Consider the following 23,595-nt stretch of genomic DNA (forward strand, 5'->3'; position numbering starts at 1 on the left):
CAGTCTCACCTTGAAAAACCTCCAATGATGGTGCAGCAGCCACAACTTCTGCAGGGAAGCCGTTCCACCGGTTCATTGATACAGGTAACCAGAATATAAAAGAGTTGGAAGGGACCTTGGAGGTCTTCTAGTCCAGCCCCCTGCTCAAACTGGAGATCCTATAGCACTTTCGATAGTAGTCTCTTCTTTAAAAGCCTCCAGTGATGGAGCCCCCACCATTTCTGGTGGCAGGTCATTCCACTGGTCAATTGTCCTCACTCTCCGGAAGTTCCTTCTTAATTCCAGGTTGCTTCTCTCCTTGATGTGTTTCCAGTATTGTAATTCCTGAAGTTAACATGGTTATTGATAAATATAACATTAATAAAAGGTATTGAGCTGAGTATATCAAGTTGTTTTATGACATACCTTACTTTATATAAAGCTAAAAGCAGCATAAAGTTTTGAGTTTTAATGCCCCAAACTTCCACTATGTTATAATTTACAAACAATTTAAAAAGAAAAAATTAATATGGTTAACTATTTAGTTTCTGACTTCCGTCTTTCTTTCTTGTGCTCCAATATTTTACAGTATCTGTTGATGCAGGCTTAAAAAAAAAACACCATACTTTAAATATTTGGTTTTTATCTAATTGTCTAATATGAAATATGAATGGAAGCCATTCCTGCTTAATTTTATTTAAACTTCTGTTATGTAAGACAGATTTTAATTCTCATATGGTGTCCTATGTACAGGTAGTCCTTGGCTTACGGCCATAATTGAGCCTCAAATTTATGTCACTAAGTGAGAGATTTGTTAAGCCAGCTTTGCCTCATTTGATGACTTTTTTTTTGCCGCTGCCATTAAGTGAATCTTTGCTGTTAAATTGATAACCCCAACCCCGTCGTTAATTGAATCTGGCTTCCCTCTTGACTTGACTTGCCCGGATCAAATTATGCAACCGTCATAAATATGAGTCAAGCATCCAAACCTTGGTCACGTGACTGTGAGGATGCTGCAGTGGTTGTAAGTGTGGGAAAAAAATGGTCAAAAATGGTCACATCCCTTTTTTTCAATGATGTCGTGATTTCAAGCGGTCACTGAACGAACTGTTGTAAATTGAGGACGACCTGTCTTTGCAAAAGGCTCGGGATGAGTCATAACGTAATTGATCCAGGACGATGTCTTCTGTAAGGTCCAGTTCGTGGGACAACGAGGACTCTTCTTTCCCCTATAGTGAGATTTATGATGACCGTCTGCGGAGCATTTCAAATTCGCATCAATTTTAGATGCACAGCCCCCTGTCATAAGGGAGTAAAGGAGCGTCTCCATATTTGCAAAGTATCTCCCACTCAAAATAGCTTTCTTTTGAAACTGAGCGTAAATAACAGATCATCAGAGTTGCAAGGGACCTTGTAGGTCATCTAGTCCAACCCCCAGCCCAAGCGGGAGACCCTACACCATTTCTGACAGATGGGAGTCCGGTCTTTTCTTCAAAGCTTCCAGGGATGAAGCTCCCACAACTTCCGAGGGCAACTTCTGTTCCATTAGTTGATTGTTCTCACTGTCAGAAAGTTTCTCCTTGTTTCCAGGTTGAATCTCTCCTTGTTCAGTTTCCATCCATTATTCCTTGTCTGGCCTTCGGGTGCTTTGGAAAATAGCTTGAGCCCTTCCTTCTCTCTGTGGCAGCCCCCCAGATATTTGAACCCTGCTCTCCTGTCTCCCCTGGTCCTTCTCTTTACTAGACAAGCCAAGCCCAGTTCCTGCAACTGTTTGTTGTATGTTTTAGTCCCCTAATCCTCTTTGTTGCTCTTCTCTGCACTTTTTCTAGAGTCTCAACATCATTTTTATAGTGTGGTGACCAAAACTGGATGCAGTACTTTAGGTGTGGCCTTACTAAGGCTTTATAGAGTGGTATTAGTACCTCCCTTGATCTGGATTGTATCCCTCTGTTAATGCAATTTAGGATTGCATTGGATTTTTTGGCTGCTGCTGCACACAGCTGGCTCCCATTTAGCTGGTTGTCCACTCAGACTCCAAGATCCCTCTGACAGTTCCTGCTATTGAGCCTGGTTTCACCCAGTCTATATGGGTCCTTTGGGTTTTTCTTGCCTAAGTGTAAGACTTTACTTTTCTCTACACTGAATTTCATTTTGTTAGATACGGCCCAGGGTTCCAGTCCGTCAAGATCCGTCTGGATCTTGAGCCTATCTTCTTGGGTGTTAGCTAATCCTGCCAGAGAATATGGGGATAGCCCTGAAGGATACGAAGAAAAGCTACTACAAAGACAGTGGTCAGATAAGCGTTGTCCTGTATCCAACTTTTCCCCCCACTTTCCCCATCCACAAGCCAGACGGAAGAGATTGGAGAGGAAGGGATTATAAGAGAGGAAACGTTGTGTGAAATAAAGGTAGTCCTCAATTTTTTTTACTACAAGTGGAATCAGAATTTCCATGGCTTAAGCAAGCCGATTGTTAAGTGCAAATCAATTTTGTGACCTTTTATTGCCATCGTTGTTAACCAAATCTCTGCAAGTTGTTCACTGCATGACTCTTAAAAAAAGAAATCTGGTCTCCCCCGTGGAGCTCGCTTGTCGGAAGCCAGCTGGAAAGGCCACAAATGGCAATCACGTAGCCTGAGGATACTCCATCCATCATAAACACTGTGCATGCTAGTTGTTGAGCCCTCAAATTTTGATAACGTGACCATGAGGACGCTGCATCATTTCAAGTGCGACTATCAGTTGCAAGTCACCTTTTTTTTTAGTGCTGTTACAACTTTGGTCATTGAATGAATTGCTATAAGTCAAGGATTATCTGTGCACATAGAAAGGAGCGTGGAGACATTAGTAGCCATTGGGCGTACTATGCAAATAATGACTGTATTCTTCATTGTGTAATTGCTTAATCTCTTGTAATCCCTTTCTCCCCAGTGAAGCATTCGCATAACAGCTAATTCTGATAAATGTGTTCTGACCTTGGCTTCCCCCAAAAAGCACTAAGCCGACTCTAAAACCCCTTTTATTAAATGAAGGTGAATTTTTGGCGTTCACCTTCAGCCAAAGGCCTGGCCAATGGTCTTTCAAGGGTGTAATTTGGAGCACAGACCTTATTTAGCTTGGAGAGCTGCCAAGTAACTATTTCCAAACGCAGTGCTGACAAGGAAGGGCTCGGCAAAGAGTCTGTGAGATGCACAGGCAGATCTTCACACGGCTGCAACGGACGAATTGTTTCCCCTCCTCATTTGCTTCTCTTTTAATCCCTATGGGAGGGGCCATTCAGCGCCCACCTGTGGCCTTACTCCCGATTCGACCCTTGTTCCTTAGCTGTTCCCTTCTTCTGGCAGCTCTGCACATGTGCACACTGGGAATAGGCTCCAGCTGTTCTTCTGCCCCACTGAATTCCAACTCCGAAGGCAGCTGATAACTGTCGGACGGCCCTGGCCCCATCTCTGCCTCCGACACAGAGCCCTTGTCCGAGCCTTCCTCGGCCTCCAGGACTGGCCCACGTTCCTCCCCCAACTTCCTCACTACTGTCCGACTCTGCTGCCAGCTCCGCTAGCTGCCAGCGGGCCACAACAAAATGTGTCCATGGGTCTAAATAAAGGGGTGATATATATGATATATATATATAAGTTTGTTTTTCTTTTTCCAGTTTTTACAAACTACTACCACGGCCCAAGATCTCACAGTTTGACCCTCAACAACACCAACTTATTGCTGAACATCTCCACCGAACGTTCGTCGATGGGAAATCAGAGCGACGGTCCTTCGGCCACCCCGCATGAGGGGCGAGAAACGGCCGTTTTGAGTCTCATGCTGATGCTGGGGACGTTGTGGCTTGGTCACACTCTCTATCAGTTCAAGAAAAGGTAAGCTGTCGGCATTCCAGCAATCGCCCTAATGAAATCATGATTCTCGTGCCAAACTTCAAAAAACTTCCAAGGATTTATTAGAGGCGACATACTGGCCCTGTCCGGTATGAAGCCAAATCTGGCCTATGTCATTTACAGTCCCCTGGGACCCTGTTTCCTCCCTCTCCCCTGGGTGTGTCATCAATCAGATTCTCCAACTGAACACCTTCACAAGCTGGGTGTCATCAATCACGTTCTCCAATTAAATATATTCCCGGGCAAAAACTGGGTAGTTTAGTTACAATCTTTTAAAGATAAAGAGTTGGAATGTACTCTCGCTTCCCAACTGCTGCACGACTCTTCCAGATTTCCTTCCTCCCCCACTTTTTTTAATGGCAACTACTAAAACAGGCATAGGAATGTTTTATGAGTTGACATAAGCTACCTTCCGGTGTAAATTGTGTGCACAGAGCCCGCTGACTGTTTCTCCCCATCAGTGTTTTCTGCAACTTGCAGACGCGTGGACTTCAACTCCCAGAATCCCCCAGCCAGCCATCTAGATTTGGGGGGGGGGGCTGTCTCCAAACAGGGAAACTTTAAGGCTTGTGGACTTCAACTCCCAGAATCACCCAGCCATGCCTCTTGAAGTCGACACGGTTGAGAAATGATGCTCCGTTTTGGAAGGCTGGGACAAAAAAAACCGTGTAAGAGAACGATCCGAATGGGAGAGAGGAAAGGATAGATCCAAAACGGCAAAAAATGTGGTGACAGGGCTCAAAAGAGCCCGTTGATAGGGTGAAAGGAACGTGGTAGGAGGAACTGCCATCTTAGACAAACAGGCTAACAATAAACAATAGCCTAATCAAGAAAGTACCAAGAAGAAAACAATACAACCTCTTAACACCACAGGGCAATCCACTTGTATATAAGCAGAGAGCAAATCTCATTCCCTTTTAGCACTGATGATGTTACCGAGTTGGGTCATGAAATGTCTGTAGCAGAGGTCTCCAAATTTGGCAACTTTTAAGACTTTAAGCTATGCTGGCTGGAGAATTCTGGGAGTTGAAGTCCACAAGTCTTAAAGTTGCTAGGTTTGGGGACCCCTGGTTTATAAGAAAATCACAAATCTCAGAGGGCAGTCGTCCTTCTCCTCCTCCTTCTCCCTCCTCTTCCTCCTTCCTCCTCTTCTTCCTCCTCCTCCTCCTCCTCCTCCTCCTCTTCCTCCTTCTTCTCCCTCCTCCTCCTCCTCCTCCTCCTCCTCTCTACAAAGCCCACTCCCTTCTAGCACTAATGATGTTATCTAGTTGGGTCATTAAACATCTGAAAGAAGACAACCAAGCTCAGAGAGCACCAGGGACCCCCATAACTATCATTTCTCCAAGGAAAACTCCTACACTCTGAACCTTGTTCAACAGAACTCAACAGAGAGAGAGGGAGGCTGAGTGATGGGCCAGCATCCTAACTAGGCATGGATGTTGGCATCTTGACCAACCTTGAAAACTTGGCCAACATGCCTCTTGGAGACCTTCTAATGATTCTCCTTGAGCAGCTGAGGCAAAGGGTCATTTCCTCTGGGCCAGCAATAGTTGGGAGTTGTTAAAAGAAAAATGGAGTAGGTAAATGATACCATATGAAACTGAATAAGGAAGCCGAACGTGTAATTATGATTATATACGTAGGCTACAACCTGAAATCACATCGTTAGCTTAAAGAGATGTTTAAAGGAATAAAAATTAAAAAATGTATAGCAATCGTTGGGAGTTTCATCCTGATCTTTCAACCACCTTCAACAGGGCAGGAGTCCTAATTCGGTGTTTCTAATTTCGTTGCAGCCCCTACCTCCATCCGCGCGTCCGCGAGATCCTCTCGGATTGTGCGCTGCCCATTTCGGTCCTCACCTTCTCTGTGATCGGATCCCACTTCTTTGAGGAAATAAAAAGTAAGTTCTCTCTCGGGTGGGGGTGAGGTTGAAGTGGAAGGGAGGAGGGAATTCCCAGCCTTGATTTATCCACGGAATTTATTTGCCGCAAACGTCCTCGTGGCAAACAACTCTGTGTCGTTGCAAGATGGCGTCTGCCTTGCCAGGGGAACCAGGCTGGAATCACTACCAGATGAGCTAATTCTGTTTTATGGTAGGGTTATTTTAAGATAATATTGTGAGTCGAAAAGTATGAGTAGTACTTAACTTGCAACTGCAATGGTGCCAGGCATTTCTGTGGCTAACTGAGAAAGTTGTTAAGTGAGTTTTCTCCCCATTCTTGCTGCGGTTGTTAATGACCGGCTGGGTGACTTTGGGCCAATCACCAGGAGACGATGAGTTCTAGTCCCTCCTTGGGCATGAAAGCCGGATGGGTAACTTTCAGCCAATCACCAGTAGATTGAGAGTTCTAGTCCTGCCTTAGGCATGAAAGCCAGTTGGGTAACTTTGGACCAATCACTAGGAGGCTGTGAGTTCTAGTCCTGCCTTAGGCATGAAAGCCAGTTGGGTAACTTTGGGCCAATCACCAGGACACAATGAGTTCTAGTCCTGCCTTAGGCATGAAAGCCGGATGGGTAACTTTGGACCAATCACTAGGAGGCTGTGAGTTCTAGTCCTGCCTTAGGCATGAAAGCCAGTTGGGTGACTTTGGGCCAATCACCAGGACACGATGAGTTCTAGTCCTGTCTTAGATATGAAACCTGGATGGGTGGCTTTGGGCCAATCACCAGGAGACAGAGAGTTCTAGTGCCGCATTAGCCATGAAACCTGGATGGGTGACTTTGGGCCAATCACCAGGGGACGGTGAGTTCTAGTCCTGCCTTAGGCATGAAAGCCAGTTGGGTGACTTTGGGCCAATCACCAGGAGACTGGGAGTTCTAGTCCTGCCAAACAACCCGAGTTCCGATCTATATCTCGATAACCAGAAATTTTCCAATCTCGGCCTGAGCGGTGTCCCTTTGAACTTGTCCCTATAATTCCTCGCTCCACACCGAGCATCTATTCGCAGAATATTCAATTCTCTGAATGATTCTAGTCCACCGTTTAATTTCGCTATCGTGGAAAAAGGCACCTTTACTGACGGGTTGTGGGGTTTTTTTTGTTTTGTTTTTGAGAAGAAGAAAAAAAACCTTTTATTTTCCCCACACACACACAATTATTCTGGCATCCAGCAAAACAACTACCTCACTTTCCAGAGGCCGGAAGAACCGCTGATGGACAGACAGGTGGTGCAAAAGGGATGAGTTTGATGAGGTTTTTTCCCCTCCGGCTTTGATTTTTTTTTTTTTTGTCTTTTTATGCTGCTGTTTTGTATTTTGCTCGTTAAAACGGCGCAAACGGTCCGGAACATCTGCTGCCTTAGGAGCATCGGACGTCGAAGGAAATCTAAAATATTATCCACGGCTGCCGTTGGGGGGTCCAACGGATCACCTTTTCCGCAGGAGGAAGGGAAAAACCCAATTCTCCATCCTCTGAATGACGTGGGTTGGAAATGTGTGGACAGGGATGAAAGGGAATGAAGAACTCCCACGCTGCCCCCTCCTCCTCCTCCCCCCTTTTGTGTGGGTCGCATTTCCACCCGCCTGGAACCGGAAAGGGGCAAAACCTCTGCAGATGTGTTGACTTGACACAACAGTGTCCTTGCTCCCTCGCTGCAAAGCGACAACTTCTCCGTGCTTTTAAGCATCACTGATTTTGCTTTGCCCTGGAAAGGATGCACAAAATCCATCACGGCTGCGAAGAGGGAAGAGACGCCTCTGTGCCTGTTTGTTTTATTTATTTTTTAAGCTACGAGGGCTATCCACAAAATACATTACGTTTTCGTCTGTAGCAAGAAGGGGCGGAGCTAGCGCGGCCATCTTTGGTCTGTGCGTCCGCCGCTCAGTCTGCATCTAGTCGTGCTAGTGGGAGGTTCGTATCGCTGCCCGTTATTTCACAGCAAACGTTTGAAATGTGTGCTGCAATTGAAAATCCCGCGAGTTGTGAGGTGCGATCAGTGATAAGGTTTCTGTTGGCAAAAAAACCATAAACCGGTTGAAGTTTTTCAGCAACTGTGTGAAGTGTAGGGGGACATCATCATCATTGAAGGTGGAGTGCGCCAGTGGTGCATTCAGTTTAAAAATGGCCGAACTACGGCACTTGAGAAGTCCTGAATGCTTTCAAGTGGGAGATTTTTCCTCATCCGCCCTACAGCCCCGATCTTGCACCAAGCGACTACCACTTGTTTCCGAGGAGGAAGACCTGGCTTGGAACACAGCGCTTTGGCGCCTGAGATTTGAGCCAGTCAGTCACGCCCTCCCGCAGTTCCGTGTCGTCATCAAAGCGCTGTGATCGGGGCTGTAGGGCAGATGAGGAAAAATCTCCCACTTGAAAGCATTCAGGACTTCTCGAGTGCCGTAGTTCGGCCATTTTTAAACTGAATGCACCACTGGCGCACTCCACCTTCAATGATGATGTTGTCCCCGTACACTTCACACAGTTGCCCAAAATTTCAACCGGTTTATGGTTTTTTTGCCAACAGAAACCTTATCACTGATCGCACCTCACAACTCGCGGGATTTTCAATTGCAGCACACATTTCAAACGTTTGCTGTGAAATAACGGGCAACGATACGAACCTCCCACTAGCACGACTAGATGCAGACTGAGCGGCGGACGCACAGACCAAAGATGGCCGCGCTAGCTCCGCCCCTTCTTGCTACAGACGAAAACGTAATGTATTTTGTGGATAGCCCTCGTATTTATTTGTATCCTGCCTTCATTACTGTTTGTATACCACTCGAGGTGGTGAACATACCTAATAGGTCCTCCGCCTTTATATTTTCCCCACAACGACAACCTTCTGAGGTGGGTTGGGCTGAGAGAGAAGGACTGGTCCAAAGACACCCAGCTGGCTTTCGGGGCTAGGAGAGGACTAGAACTCACCGTCGCCTTTTGATTGAGTGAAAGTCACCTAGTTGGCTTTCATGCTTAAGGTAGGACTAGAACTCACCATCTCCTGGTGACTGGCCCACAGTCACCCAGTTGGCTTTCAGGCCTAAGGCAGGACTAGAACTCACCATCACCTGGTGATTGGCCCACAGTCACCCAGCCAGCTTTCATGTCAAAGATAGAACTAGAACTCCCGTCTTTTGGTGATTGGCCCAAAGTCACAAAGCCAGCTTTTGTGCCTAGGCTGGGACTAGAACTCATCGTCTCCTGGTCCTTTTAAATTAAAACTTCCGCCCCCAGGAAGAAGGGAGGGAATGGCTGTCTGGGGAAATCTGGGAGTTGAACTCCACAAGTCTTTAAACTTGCTAAGGCTGGACACCCTTAACCTTATTATTTTGGGCAAATGGCTCTGCAATCTCTTCTTTTTGTGTATGTGTGTGTAAAAAAAAATTTATTTAAGGTACATAAAAGTCATCACCCATTGAACGGTGTGTCATCTGGGTAGAAATATCTTGTGCAGTAACAATTAAAACTTACATCCATGTTCATTACTTAGGTATTAATTCTCTATTCCTATCTTATTCTTATCCGATTAATGTACAATATTAATTATTACGTTACTGTAACACTCCTCTTCTTAGCATGTTTAATTCTGCAAACCTATTTTTTTTATATTTCGCTGATCTATTAGCTATTTCTAGCTTTCGTATTTTTTTCCTCTAGCCATCGATAAAATAGTTCCCATCTCTTATAATATTCAGTTTGCTCCTTCTCCTTAATTGCACGTGTTTATTCTATTCCTTTCTGCACACTCTCATAGTTTTCTAATCACAGTTTTTATCGGTAGGAATCAGTAAGAATTTTGAGCAAATGCAATTCTAGCCGCAGTTAATACACGAACAAGCAAATATATTTTCTCCTTCTTGAAGGCCTCCCATTGATGGAGTGGGTCTGTTCACTTTCCTCCTTTTTTCCCCCCCAGTGTCCAAATTTAACTACAATCAGTCGGAGAGCTTGTTCGTCTTGGCTCCCTTGAAGGATCTCCACCTTGGCTCGGTGATGAGTGCCATGGGGCTGGGGTTCCTCCTCTCTATGCTTTTCTTCATAGAGCAAAACATCGTGGCCTCGCTCACCAACGCCCCAGAGAACAGGTAGGTTTTTCCATAGCGCGGCCCGTCGGCTTTTGGGTTTCAGGTTGGGATTCTCTGGCTGAAGGCCCGTCTTGGAACAAAATGAGGGATCTCTGAGGATGCGCAGAGTTGGCAATGGGCCTCACCTGCAGCCAGCGCTGACTCAGACGAAGGGTTTCTGCAGCATTTCTGAACAGCAATGGCACTCAGACTTATATACCGCTTCATAGTGCTTTTATAGCCCTCTCTAAGCGGTTTGCAGAGCCAGCCTCTTGCCCCCCCAACAATCTGGGTCCTCATTTTACCCACCTGGGAAGGAGGGAAGGCTGAGTCAACCTAGAGCCAGTCAGGATCGAACTGCTGGCAGTGGGCAGACTTAGCCTGCAATACGGCATTTTAACCACTGCATCACCAGGAAGGAGAATGAGAAAGGGAAGGAAGGAAGGAAGGAAGGAAGGAAGGAAGGAAGGAAGGAAGGAAGGAAGGAAGGAAGGAGGAGGAAGGAAGGAAGGAAGAACGATCAGCTGTTCGGATGATCAGCTGTGCCAGGATCTTCTCACTGTCTTACTGCTTCTCCCAGGAGGGAGGGAGGGAGGAAAGGGGAGGAAGGGGGAAGGAAGGAAGGAAGGAAGGAAGAAGGAAGGAAGATAGCAACAGCACTTATGTACTGCTTCGCAGTGCTTTTACAGTCCTCTCTAAGCGGCTTACAGGGTCAGCCTCATGCCCTCCAACAATATGTGCCCTCATTTTACCCACCTCGGAAGGAGGGAAGGCTGAGTCAACCTTGAGCCAGTTAGGATCGAACTGCCGGCAGTGGGCAGACTTAGCCTGCAATACGGCATTTTAACCACTGCATCACCAGGAAGGAGAATGAGAAAGGGAAGGAAGGAAGGAAGGAAGGAAGGAAGGAAGGAAGGAAGGAAGGAAGGAAGGAAGGAAGGAAAGAAAGAAAGAAAGAAAGAAAGAAAGAAAGAAAGAAGGAAGGAAGGAAGGAAGGAAGGAAGGAAGGAAGGAAGGAAGGAAGGAAGGAAGGAAGGAAGATAGCAACAGCACTTATATACTGCTTCACAGTGCTTTTACAGTCCTCTCTAAGCGGTTTACAGGGTCAGCCTCATGCCCTCCAACAATATGTGCCCTCATTTTACCCACCTCGGAAGGAGGGAAGGCTGAATCAATCTTGAGCCGGTCAGGATCGAACTGCTGGCAGTGGGCAGACTTAGCCTGCAATACGGCATTCTAACCACTGGGCCACCCATGGCTCAGATGGATAGATAGATACGATACAATATAGAATAAGAATAAGAATAGAATAAGAGAATAAGAACAGAATAAGATAGGATAGGATAAGATTCTGTATACAGTAGCTAGCTAGCTATGTAGATAAGCAGATAGGAATAACAACAGCACTTAAGACTTCACAGTGCTTTAAAGCAGTTTATAGAGTCAGCCTCTTGCCCCCAACAATCTGGGTCCTCATTTTACCCACCTCAGAAGGCTGAGTCAACCTTGAGCCGGTTAGGATCGAACTTCTGGCAGCCGGCAGAGTTTGCCTGCAATACTGCATTCTAACCACTGCGCCACCACGGCTCTTACAACAGCTCTGGAAGTTGGTCCGTAGAATTTATAAATTACTCTGCCTCCCTTGCTCATTAAAATATGCAACTAGAAATTGATTTTTAAGTATTAAATCTGAAGGTGTTCCACAGCTAAATAAACTTTGCTAAAGGCAAGGTTTTGCTAATGAGACATTAAATGTGGGGTCTTTGGTACTCTGTGAGCTTGGTTGCTTTCTTGCAGACATTTTATTACCCAACTAGATAACATTATCAGTGCTGTTACCGAGTTTGGTAATGAAATGTCTGCAAGAAAACCACCAAACTCAGAGAGCATCAAGGACCCCACAGTCGTCGTCATTCTCCTCCTCCTCCTCCTCCTCCTCCTGGTAAAACTCAATCCTTTCTAGCATGATGCTGTTACCTAGTTTGGTAATGAAATGTCTGCAAGAAAACCACCAACATGAAGGACCCGATAGTCGTCTTCCTCCACCTCCTCCTCTTCTCCACAAACCCCACTCCCTTCTAGCACTGATAACGTTACCTAGTTGGGTCATGAAAAGTGCCATAAAAACCACCAAGTTCAGAGAGCACCAAGGACTCCACAGTTCTCCTCCTCCCTCTTCTAGCATTGATGACGTTACCTAGTTGGGTCACAAAATGTCTGCAAAAAAAACAGCCAAGGTCAGAGAGAGCACCAAGGACCCCCTAGTAAAGTTCAACCCTGAGCCACAATTATTCTCTTCTATTGGAGACCCGAATTGTTCTGATTCTTGGGTTACAGATGGTTCTGGCCTGGTCCCGGCTGGGTTCCTACGCTGAATCTTGATTCTAACAAAGATTTTATTCCAGGTTGGTGAAGGGGACAGCTTATCACTGGGACCTGCTCCTGGTAGCACTGATCAACACGGGGCTCTCCGTCTTCGGATTACCTTGGATCCACGCGGCCTTTCCTCACTCACCGATGCACGTCCGGGCCCTGGCCTATGTGGAGGAAAGAGTTGAGAACGGCCACATCTATGAGACGTAAGTCCTGGGAAGAAGTCGCTCTGTTTGGGTTGAGTCCAAAGCCATCTGATGGCTGATGGCTGTGAAATGGATGGATGGATGAATGAATGAAAGAATGAATGAATGAATGAATGAATGAATTCTTTATTGGCCAAGTGTGATTGGACACACAAGGAATTTGTCTTGGTGCAAATGCTCTCAGTGTACATAAAAGCAAAGATACATTCATACATTAACCTAATCCTACGTAGCTTTTTCTCTGGTAATATCACACTACTAACTAGAGCATACAAAACATTTGCTAGACCAATACTCGAATACAGCTCATCAGTCTGGAACCCACATTACGTATCTGATATTGGCACAGTTGAGAAAGTCCAGAAATATTTCACAAGAAGAGTTCTCCACTCCTCTACTCGTTGTAGAATACCTTATGCCACCAGAGTTGAAATTCTAGACCTAGAAAACCTAGAACTACGCCACCTTCGGTCTGATCTAAGTATGGTATATAAAATCATACATTGCAATGTCCTACCTGTCAATGAATACTTCAGCTTCAACCATAACTACACAAGAGCACACAATAGATACAAACTCAAGGTTAACCGCACCAAACTTGATTGCAGGAAATACGACTTCAGCAATAGAGTGGTCAATGTCTAGAATCCTCTACCTGACTCTGTGGTTTCTTCTCCAAACCCCAAAAACTTTAACCTTAGACTGTCTACTATTGACCTCACCCCTTTCCTAAGAGGTCTGTAGGGGGCGTGCATAAGCGCACCAACGTGCCTACCGTCCCTGTCCTATTGTTTCTTTTATTTTATTTTATTTTTCTTATATGTACCCATTTCATGTATTCATAACTATGTATACACTTATACTTATTATCTTGTAAACAATTGACAAATCAAATAAATAAAATAAAATAAAATAAATAAATTCATCAAGAGTCAAGAATCATCAGGTGCACCACTTAATAATAGTCACAGGGTACATACAATAAGCCGTCAAATCAGACTAGGAAACAGCCCATATAAATTGTTAGGATACAAGAGACAAAGTTACAGTCCTACAGTCACAAGTGGGAGGGGATGGGTGATAAGGAGTGATGGGAGGATTAATAGTAATTTTGTTCTATTATATTTATTAATTTGATTCTTTTTGTTAGTTTTTATGTTTTTGTTTTAAATATGGTTTTACATTCTGTAAGCCGCCTCGAGTCGCCATGGGCGAAATTCAACAAATAAATAAATAAATTTACATTGCTTTGTCCCTAAATATTTTTTTTAATTATTTAGTTAACTTTTTAAAAAGCAAGAAATGCCATTTTTTTTCTCAAGGGATCAGGCCGTCAGCAAGCAGGTTGGAAAGTTTATTCTTCCTGGCAGGAAGGAAAACAAAATGCAGCTCTCTGCCACCAGAGGGCAGCACTTGTTCGAGAGATCTTTTTGGACCAGCTCTTACCTGTATCTCAGGTGGCTTCAGACCTAGGAGTTTGCGGATGCAAATTGACTTTAAAAAAACATGAAAAGCCAGTATTGATTCTTAGAAATCCCACAGGTAGACTTTCTTTAACAGGATCTCCCAAAGGTGCTTTTTTTTTTTTTTCAAGAGGCACCTGGACTTTCTTGTTTTTTCTTTGAAGACATTTTGCTCCTCATCCCAGAAGCTTCTTCAGCTCTGACTGGGTGGTGGGGAACGGAAGGATTTCTAACTCCTTGCAGACAGCTGGTCATTTGCATCCTTTTTAGAGAGTCATTGAGGCCACTTGGAGGTTTGTCTCTGTCCTCGGTTGTCCCAGAGGTGCTTTTTCAAGAGGCAACTGGACTTTCTTTGTTTTGCCTTGAAGACGTTTCGCTTCTCATCCCAGAAGCTTCTTCAGCTCTGACCGGATGGTGGGGAATGGAAGGATTGATACTCCTTGCAGACAGCTGGTCATTTTCATCCTTTTTAGAGAGTCATTCGGGCCACTTGGAGGTTTTGTCTGTGTCCTCCTTTGTCCCAGAGGCAACTGGGCCTTCTGGGTTTTCTTTGAAAATAGACCGAACATCTCCACAGTTATTTAGTTATGGACTTTGGGATGAACGTCCTTCGAACAGTGCAGGAGTATCAACGGATTTCCAGAAAAAAATGGCAGACTTTAGGAACTATTTGGGCTTCAGTTTGAGGTGCAGAGGCAGCACAGACTCAGGCCCAACAGCCTGCACCTGGGTTCAACAGGGAAGGGACACGGGGAATAAAGAATCCTGCAGAAAACAGCTCCACAACATGGTCCTTTCCAAGAAGTCTCCACACCCCATTTGCAGCACTCAGGTGACCTTGAGGACACAGACAAACCTCCAGGTGGCCTCAACGGCTCCTTAAAAGGATGCAAATGACCAGAGCTTTGTCTGCAAGGAATATAAATCCTTCTGTTCCATCTGGTCAGAGCTGAAGAAGCTTCTTGGGTGAGAAGTGAAATGTCTTCAAAGAATAAAACAAGAAAGTCCAGTGGCCTCTTGCAAAAGCACCTGTGGGACAACTGAGGACACCGACAAATCTCCAAGTGGTCTCAACACCTCTGAAAGAATGCAAAGGACCAGCTGTCATTAAAGCGTGTTTTCCATCATTTGCTCAAGAGCTGAAACTTCATCCCAGGGATAATGTTGAATTAATAAAGGTCTTTTGTTTGATCCAGATGTTCAATCGAAACAACTGGGTCAGTCAAAGAGGAACATTTAAAAATAAATAAATTGCCAAGCTGAGCTCCTGTTTTTTCGACTTGTCCTATTTCCTTCTTCCCCGCCTCCGTGCCTCCCTTTTCTTTTAATGCTCTGAAAAAAAAGAAAGTTGAAAGATTGGATGGCCAACCTTGGGGAGGAGATGCTTCCAGGAAGGATTAAAAAAGGCAGAAGGGAGCCTGGCACGGCGAGATAAAAGCTTAGCAGAGTCTGTCATTTTTCTTTTAAGCTCCGACGATTGGAAGGCATGAAAGGGTTGAAACAAAATGCATTAGCCGGAATGGAAATGGGAATTTCAAGAGTATTTCCCAAAATCTTGTTTGGTCTTTTTCGGTGGATAGAGCCATGCTTTTTAAGATCAAAGCAAAAGCAGACATTTTTTTTAAAAAAAAAAAACAACCCAGGATAGAGCTAGTCCCCGACTTACGTCCACAATGGAGCCCCAAATTTCCGTTGCTAAGTGAGGCAGTGTTAAGTGAGTTCTGTCCCATTTTACGACCTTTCTTGCCACAGTTGTAAAGCTGTGGTGGGTTAAGTTAGTAACCTGGTTGTTAAGTAAATCTGGCTCCCCCCGCCCCCACTTTGGCTTTGCTTTTTAGAACCCAGGACATAGCAACCGTCATAAGTATGAATCGGTTGCCAAGCTTTCGAACTGTGATCACGTGACCATTGGGGGATGCCTCAACGGACGTAAGTGTGAGAAATGGTTGTAAGCCCCTTTTTTCCCCGCTGAGGTTCTAACTTTGGTCACTAAACGAGCTGTCATAAGTCGAGAACTAGCTCTATCCCTAGACTTCCTTCAACGGCAAGTCATCATTTGAAACGCCTCCCATCCAGAGATGGGAGTAGAAGGTCTTTACCAGCCTTGGCTTGGTTAATTCGAGAGGCAGTGCAGCGCGGCCTAGTGGTTAAGGCAGCAGGCTCAAAAGAAAAGCAGGAGACCGTGAGTTCTAGTCCCACTGTAGATGTGAAAGACAGCTCGCTGACTTTGGCCCAATTACCAGGAGATGGTGAGTTCTAGTTCTGCCTTAGGAATGAAAGCTGGCTGGGTGATTTTGGGTCAATCACCAGGAGACGGTGAGTTCTAGTTCTGCCTTAAGAATGAAAGCTGGCTGGGTGATTTTGGGTCAATCACCAGGAGACGGTGAGTTCTAGTTCTGCCTTAGGAGTGAAAGCCCTCTGGGTGAATTTGGGCCAATCACCAGGAGACCAGGTGTTCTGGTCCCACCTTTGTCATGAAAGACATCTGGGTGACTTTGGGCCAATCACTAGGAGAACGGAAGTTCTAGTCCCGCCTTAGGCATAAAAGCCCGCTGGGTGACTTTGGTCCAATCACACTCTCTCAGCCCAACCACACCTCACAAGATTGCACTGTGGAAAATGGGGAAGAAGGAGCGGTTAGGTACGTTCGCCCCCTTGAATTGTTCACAAGAACAATAAAGCCCAGATAGAAATAAAATTATTAAGTGTTTCTCAATCTCAGCCACTGGAAGACAGGTGGACTTCAACTCCCAGAATTCTGGGAGTTGAAGTCCACCCGTCTTCCACTGGCCGAGATTGAGAAACACCGAAATTGTCAACTCGTAAAGCATTCCTATGTTGAGTTGCCGTAATCAGGGAGGGAAAAACTCAGAAGTACATTCCACGCTTACCTTACAAAGATTGTAGCTAGGCTACCGGATCTCAAAAATTCTTCATTGGAAAATGTGATTGATGACGCCTAACCTGTGAATGTTCTTTGTTGGAGAATCTGATTGATGACATACCCAGCAGGGTCACAGGTGACTGTAAATCATGTGTGTCAGAGTTGGCTTCAACTGGGATAATGCCGGACATATCCTAATAAATCTTTTGGATTCTTGGCTCGAGTCTCACAATTTAATTAGGGCAATCGCTGGAACCCTGACAGAAATAATAAATCAACACCACCTCAAACTCCACCTGTCCAACACCGACCCTGATTTTTCTCCCTGTCTTAGGATTGTGAGCGTGAAGGAGACGCGTCTGACCACGTTGGTGGCCAACTCCCTGGTCGGCCTTTCTCTCCTGCTGCTCCCTTTCCCCCTCCAGCTCATCCCGAAGCCCGTCCTGTATGGACTCTTCCTCTACATCGCCCTGACCTCCATCGATGGGAACCAGCTGTTCGAGAGGGTGGCCCTTTTGCTCAAGGAGCAGGTAAAACTTCCAACGGGGCGGGGCAGCCGGTTGGGCCCTGCAGAGCAACGGCCGATGCCGTTTCCCGAGGGAGCTCATCCTCCCGAGTTGGTTGCGTCACCTTGGAAAACGCGGCTGTGGTGTCCCCTCGGATTGCTATCTATGATCTGGCTTCCTTGGTCACAGGCCCCTGCTGGCGGCCTTGAGTGTCCTCCCAGGGGGTTTGCTAGGTAGAGTTAGTCCTCGGTTTAACGACAGTTCGTTTAGTGACCATTCGGAGTGACAACGGCGCTCAAAAAAGTGACCAGTTTTTGACACTTGTTACATGACCGTTGTAGCATCCCTCAAAATTTAGCTGCTTGGCAAGCGATTCGAACAACTGCAGGGATTAGCTTAACTGTGGGAAAAGCAAGGTTGTAAAATGAGGCAAAACTCACTGAACTCTCTCATTTAGCAACAAAAAATTTGGGCTCAATTGTGATAATAAGTTGAGGGCTAGCAATAGCACTTAGACTTATATGCCACTTCACAGTGCTTTCCAGACCTCTCTAAGGGGTTTACACAGTCAGCCTCTTGCCCCCCAACAATCTGGGTCCTCATTTTACCGACCTCGGAAGGACAGAAGGCTGAGTCAACCTGGAGCAGGTCAGGATCGAACTGCCGACAGTGGGCAGAATTAGCCTGCAATACTGCATTCTAAACTCTGCTACTATGGCAATAGAATTAGGACTAGAATTAGAAATATATTTAGAATGAGAAATGATAATTAGAAATAATAGAATTAGAATTAGAAATAATAGAATTAGAAATAGAATAGAAATAGAATTAACTTAGAAATAATAGAATTAGAATTAGAATAGAGATAGAATTAGACTTAGACTTAGAAATAGAATTAGAAATAATAGAATTAGAATTAGAAATAATACAATTAGAATTAGAAATAATAGAATTAGAATTAGAAAAAGTAGGAATAGCACTTCGGCTTATATCCCACTTCACAGTGCCTTACAGCCCTCCCTAAGCAGTTTTCAGAGTCAGCATATTGCCTCCCAGCCATCTGGGTCCCCATTTTACTGACCTCGGAAGGACAGAAGGCTGAGTCAACCTTGAGCCGGTCAGGATCGAACCGCTGGCAGTGGGCAATATTAGCCTGCCATATTGCATTTGAAGGGATGCTTCAGTGGCTGAGACACTGAGCTTGTCGATCAGAAAGGTCAGCAGTTCGGCGGTTCGAATCCCGAGGGCCGCGTAACGGAGGGAGCTTCTGTTCCTTTGTCCTATCACAGTGGTGGCTACCTTGTTGGGCTTCTGTGCCAAAAATTGTGTGCGCGCTTGCATGCTCGCGCTTGCATGCCAGTACCCAGAAGGCAATGCATGCCCCCCCCCAACATCCCCTACGCATGCACACACAATACTCACCCACCCTCTTGCCATCCCCTTACCTGCACTGCGCCTCACAGCTGATTTTTGGCCGGCTTGAGGCCTTTTTCGGCCCCCCCAAAGGCTTGAGGAAGGCTTCTGCAAGCTTTGTAGGCCGAAATCTAGCCCCGTTTCATCACTTCCGGTATTTTCAGAAAAACAGGAAGTGATGAAACAGGCCTAGTTTTCTGCCTGCAAAGCCTGCAGAAGCCTTCCTCAAGCCTTTGGGAGGCCGAAGAGGCCTCAAACCAGCCAAAAATCGGCTGTGAGGCGCGCACATGCGCAATGAGGTAAATTTGCCTGCAGCTTGCCTGCCGGCACAAATGGCTCTGCCCTCACGGTCCTAGCAGTTCGAAAGCACGTAAAAAATGCAAATAGGAAAATAGGGACCCCTTTGGTGGGAAGGGAACAGCGCTCTGTGCGCCTTTGAAGGCATTTAGTCATGCCAGCCACATGACCACGGAGACGTCTCCGGACAGCGCTGGCTCTTCTTTGGCTTTGTGATGGAGATGAGCACTGCCCCCTAAAGCCGGAAACGACTAGCACGCATGCGCCAGGGGAACCTTTACCTTTACTCCATTCTAATCCCTGCACCACCATGACTCAGATACTACCTGTATCTGTTGGGTGCTGATTCTTTCCTTCCTTCCAGACGGCCTACCCTCCAACGCACTACATCCGCCGAGTGCCCCAAAGGAAGATCCACTATTTCACCGGCCTGCAGGTCGTCCAGCTTCTGATCCTCTGCAGCTTTGGGATGTCTCCTCTGCCCTACATGAAGATGATATTCCCGCTCATTATGATTGGAATGATCCCGATCAGGTGAGATCTTGGCTGTGGCTTCCTTTGCGGAGATTGCTTTCAACAGGATAGGGTGGAAATACAGGGAGACCTCACTTAATGACCCGTCTCTTAGCGTCTGTTCACAGAGTTATGCTACTTACGATCTGGGTTTGAGGTTCCTATGACTTCTCTTGTTCTGACCAGGGCTTCCTAGACTGTACGCACACGCTTATTTTAAAAACAAGACTTGGTTTATTGCAACGCTGGGAATTGTTGCCATTCCCAGCTGGTAATGAATCTCAAACAGTCCCTCGAGATCAGCACCCACCTTTCTTTTCTGTGAAGTGCTGCCAAAACCAGAAGTATCAAATGAACTAGGAAAAAAACCAACCAAAGTACAAAAAAAAGCCAACCGAAGCCCAAAGAGCTTCAAGGATGAATCTGAACCGATCGAATGACTTTGCTTCCTGCAAAGGTTTCATCATCTTGGCCTGACTTTTATGCCTTTGGGGAGGAGCCATCATCTCCCAGCCTTACTCCCGAGTTGTCCCTTTTGTCTCGGCTGCTCTCGCCTTCTAGCAGCTCTGGGCACACGCGTACTGGGAACAGGCTCCCCTTGTTCCTCTTCCTCGCTGCTGCCAGACTCCAAAGCCTCCGGAGGCAGCACCCCACTCCCAGATGGTCCTGGCCCCATCCCTGAATCAGATGCAGGACCCTCGACTGAGTCCTCTCCAGACTCCCAGACCCCATTCTTCCCCACTGTCTGATTCCGCTGCCGTCCACACCAACTGCCGGTGAACCACAACACTCCCGTCCAGGTCACATGTTCACATTTCAGACATTCTGCAGTCAGCCCAGTGGTGGGTTTGAAAAAGTTTTCCTACCAGTCCAATGTGAGTGTGTGCTTTTGCGTGCGTGCACGCCGCGTTTGCAACTCACCTTCTGCTGCAAGCCCTGTGTGTAAAACAGCTCCCGCGCGTTAATCAGCTGTGCCGCGCAAAGCGGCTGAGGTTGAAAAGCAGGAAATAAAGATCAGTAGAGCCGGGGCGGGTGGGAGGGCCAACAGCTGATCGTCGGAGCCAGCCGGTTCACGCACAAATGATCCTCAAAGCTACCGGTTCAGGTGAACCGTGCGGAACCAGTAGAATGCCACTGCTGAGTCAGCCCCACTTACAACTCTTTGTGGCACGATCCCACACTCACATTATCACAATTTACAACCTTTTATGACCTGAAGCCAGGTTTTACTTCAGTGGCTTCACTTAATGACCGTAGCGTTCGTTTTACAACCGCTGCCAAAAAAAAAAAGATCCTAAAACCACATCCATCATGATGGCCCACTTAAAATGACCGAGCTCATTGATTACGATCATAAATCGAGGACTATCTACAGGGATTAAAAGTTTCCTCAAGTCGTCTGGCAAAAAAAAAAAAAAACGTCTTTAACAACGTGCCGTTTCTTCTCTTCTTCTCGCTCAGGTACAACCTGCTCCCCAGCATCATTGAAGCGAAATATTTAGACGCCATGGATGCCGAACACTAACCACACAAGGATCTTCATCCTGGCGGCGTTTCGTCCCTTGTTTTGGCCTTCCAGAACGGATAAGGGAGCCGCCCGTGCGACCGACCGACCGACCGGCTCGTTTGGACGTTGGCTTGTTTCTGCAACCGCGGGGCAGAAACCTGCGACCTTCTTTTAGTACTGCACTATAAACTCCAACCGAAAGTCCTGACCCCCATCGACCGACCAAGTTGTGTCCCCCCCCACTCCCTCCCCGTTTCAGGGTGTGAGGAGGGAGGGGGGGAAAAACGACACAAGAGGGACAAGCAAGGAGACCTCTCCCCTCTTTTATAGACGGATCACTCGATTACGCTCCGGATCCCTTTTTCGTTGGGACGTGAATTCTATGCAAATTTCGGGAGCTCCGTTGTCCAGCCATTTGTGGTCCTTGAACGCCCGTCATCTTCCGGATGAGACGTACCCCGTTGTCCCATTCCCCCATCCCCTCCCTCCAAACAAGGAGTTTGCTGGAGACACCGAGGCGTCCTCCCCGTTGGGGGTTTTCGGCCTCCCGTTCCATCGGGGTCGTCTTCGCCCACGGCGAGGGTTGCGGAAGCGCGTTCCGGCGTAGCGCCCAAACCCAGCCAAAGAAACCCGAGACTGTTTTGGAGAGATTGCTTTCCGGTCGACCACAGTGTGGCTTGGCCTGCTGGCTTCCCCCCCAGCAGTAGTCTCTCCTCCGACGTGCATTATGACTTTGATCCTCCCTCCTCTTGGCCCGGGTATCAAGTACTACCTTCCCTTTGTACATAAATATACATAGCGGGGATCTAAATTTTCTGTATATATTTTGCATATCAATACCGTGTCCCTGGATATCTGGAGGCCTGTCCTTTCCAGAGACGGGGAGGATTTTTGTGCAATCAGTGTTAACTCGTACTGTAACCGAACCTCGTTCGTTATTTTCTCTCTTCACCCCCCGCCCCCAATTTTGTTTATTTTTTTAATTCTTACAGACTGCTATTTTGCGTTATTATTTTTCTTCCCCTTGTTTACATGGATCGCTGACATGATTTTTTCGGGTGGGTGGGGTGATTGGGTTGGTTCTGGCCTTTTAATTCCCATCGCTCGGGATTGCTGCTGGCGTTGGAGAGTGGGGGGTGTTTGGGGGTGGGGTATTCGATTGGCTCTGGCCAGCTTTTCACAGCTTGGTGCCTTTCCAGTGGGTTGGTGGGAGAGGAGGTTTCGATTCCCATCGTCCACCATTAGCCCAGGAGGATGGGAACCTTTAGCCCAAGACCTTCCAAAGAAGTCTTTTTAATTCCTAGAAAATTTACCAAAGGTTTGGTCTCGTTGCTTTTTTCTTTTTTCTTTTTTCCTCCCCCTTTGTAATTTCTATCACGGGCTTCCCAGTTTTGGTTGTTTTTTTTTTCTCTCCCCTCCCCACAAAATCGTACTTCTGGAATGATGTTCAAAGTTTGTAATTTTCTCCGGATTGTCACTTGTTTTCTGCATTGGGGCTGTTTTGTCCCCTTTTGACCCCTCTCCTTCAGAGGCCTGGAAAAAGACGAAAAGAAAAGAAAGAAAACACATGTTATATTTGAGATCGGAGTCTTTGTTTTTCTTTTTCTTTTTTTCCCCTTCTCGCTCTTCCTTTTTGTGGGATGTAAGAAATCGCCCGCGAGGCCTGGAGCCGGAGGGAGGGAGGGAGAGAGAGAGAGAGAGAGAGAGATGGAGGGAGAGTCCTAAAATGTTAGAACATCAAATAAGAGAATTGCAAGGGGCTTTGGAGGTCTTTTAGTCCACCCCCTGATCAAGCAGGAGACGCTGTGCCCATTCCGGACAAGTGACTGTCCCAGTCTCTTCTTCAAAACAACCTCCAGTGTTGAAACACCCGCAACTTCTGGAGGCAAGTCGTTCCACGGATTAATTGTTCCCATTGCAGGAAATAAAATGGATAGCGGGGGGGGCATTATGAAAAGGGAGATTGGAAGGAAGATTAAGATCTTTGTTCTCAAGGACAATCCCCAAGTTTATCATGTCTCTAGCCCAAGGGTCTTCCAACTTGGCTACTTTAAGACTTGTGGATTTCGACTCCCAGAATTCCTGAGCTAACGTGACTGGAGGAGGAATTCTGGGAGTTGAAGTCCACAAATCTTAAAGCTGCCAGGTTTGAAGACACCTGAATTCTATCATCTGCCTGTCTGTCTTATCTATCGTCTTCTCATCCATCCATCCATCCATCCGTCATCTATCTATCACAAGGGTCTTCCAACTTGGCAAGTTTAAATCTTGTGGACTTCAACTCCCAGAATTCCTGGAGCTAACAGGACTGGAGGAGGAATTCTGGGAGTCGAAGTCCACAAGTCTTAAAGCTGTCAAGTTGGAAGACTCCTGGTGTAGAGATTCTCAGCCATCCAGGTCGTGGTTCTCCCAACATTGCTTTTTCCAAGAGGCGACTGGATTTTCTAGTGTTTTTTTTCTTTGAAGACATTTCGCTTCTCATCCCAGAAGCTTCTTCAGCTCTGAGTGGATGGTAAAGAACGGAAGGATTGATACTCCTTGCGGACAGCTGGTCATTTGTATCCT

General features: G+C 46.3%; 1 protein-coding gene across 2 annotated transcripts in view; it reads left to right on the top strand.

The window, feature by feature from the left end:
• The window catches only part of SLC4A11 (solute carrier family 4 member 11), a 135,380-nt gene extending 112,770 nt beyond the window's left edge, over positions 1–22,610 (top strand). For both annotated transcript variants that reach the window (XM_087962658.1, XM_087962659.1), the window contains 7 exons: positions 3,631–3,847; positions 5,662–5,768; positions 9,721–9,889; positions 12,274–12,447; positions 17,129–17,324; positions 19,375–19,544; positions 20,985–22,610. In XM_087962658.1, coding sequence (XP_087818784.1) covers positions 3,631–3,847; positions 5,662–5,768; positions 9,721–9,889; positions 12,274–12,447; positions 17,129–17,324; positions 19,375–19,544; positions 20,985–21,048 — 1,097 coding nt within the window. In that variant the 3' untranslated portion in view covers positions 21,049–22,610. The remainder of the gene's footprint in view (positions 1–3,630; positions 3,848–5,661; positions 5,769–9,720; positions 9,890–12,273; positions 12,448–17,128; positions 17,325–19,374; positions 19,545–20,984) is intronic.
• Positions 22,611–23,595: the final 985 nt, after the last annotated feature.

The sequence above is a fragment of the Notechis scutatus genome, chromosome 4 (assembly GCF_049901735.1).
Source record: "Notechis scutatus isolate UNSWTSFEM ecotype Mainland chromosome 4, rNotScu1.2, whole genome shotgun sequence".
Lineage (NCBI taxonomy): Eukaryota > Metazoa > Chordata > Lepidosauria > Squamata > Elapidae > Notechis > Notechis scutatus.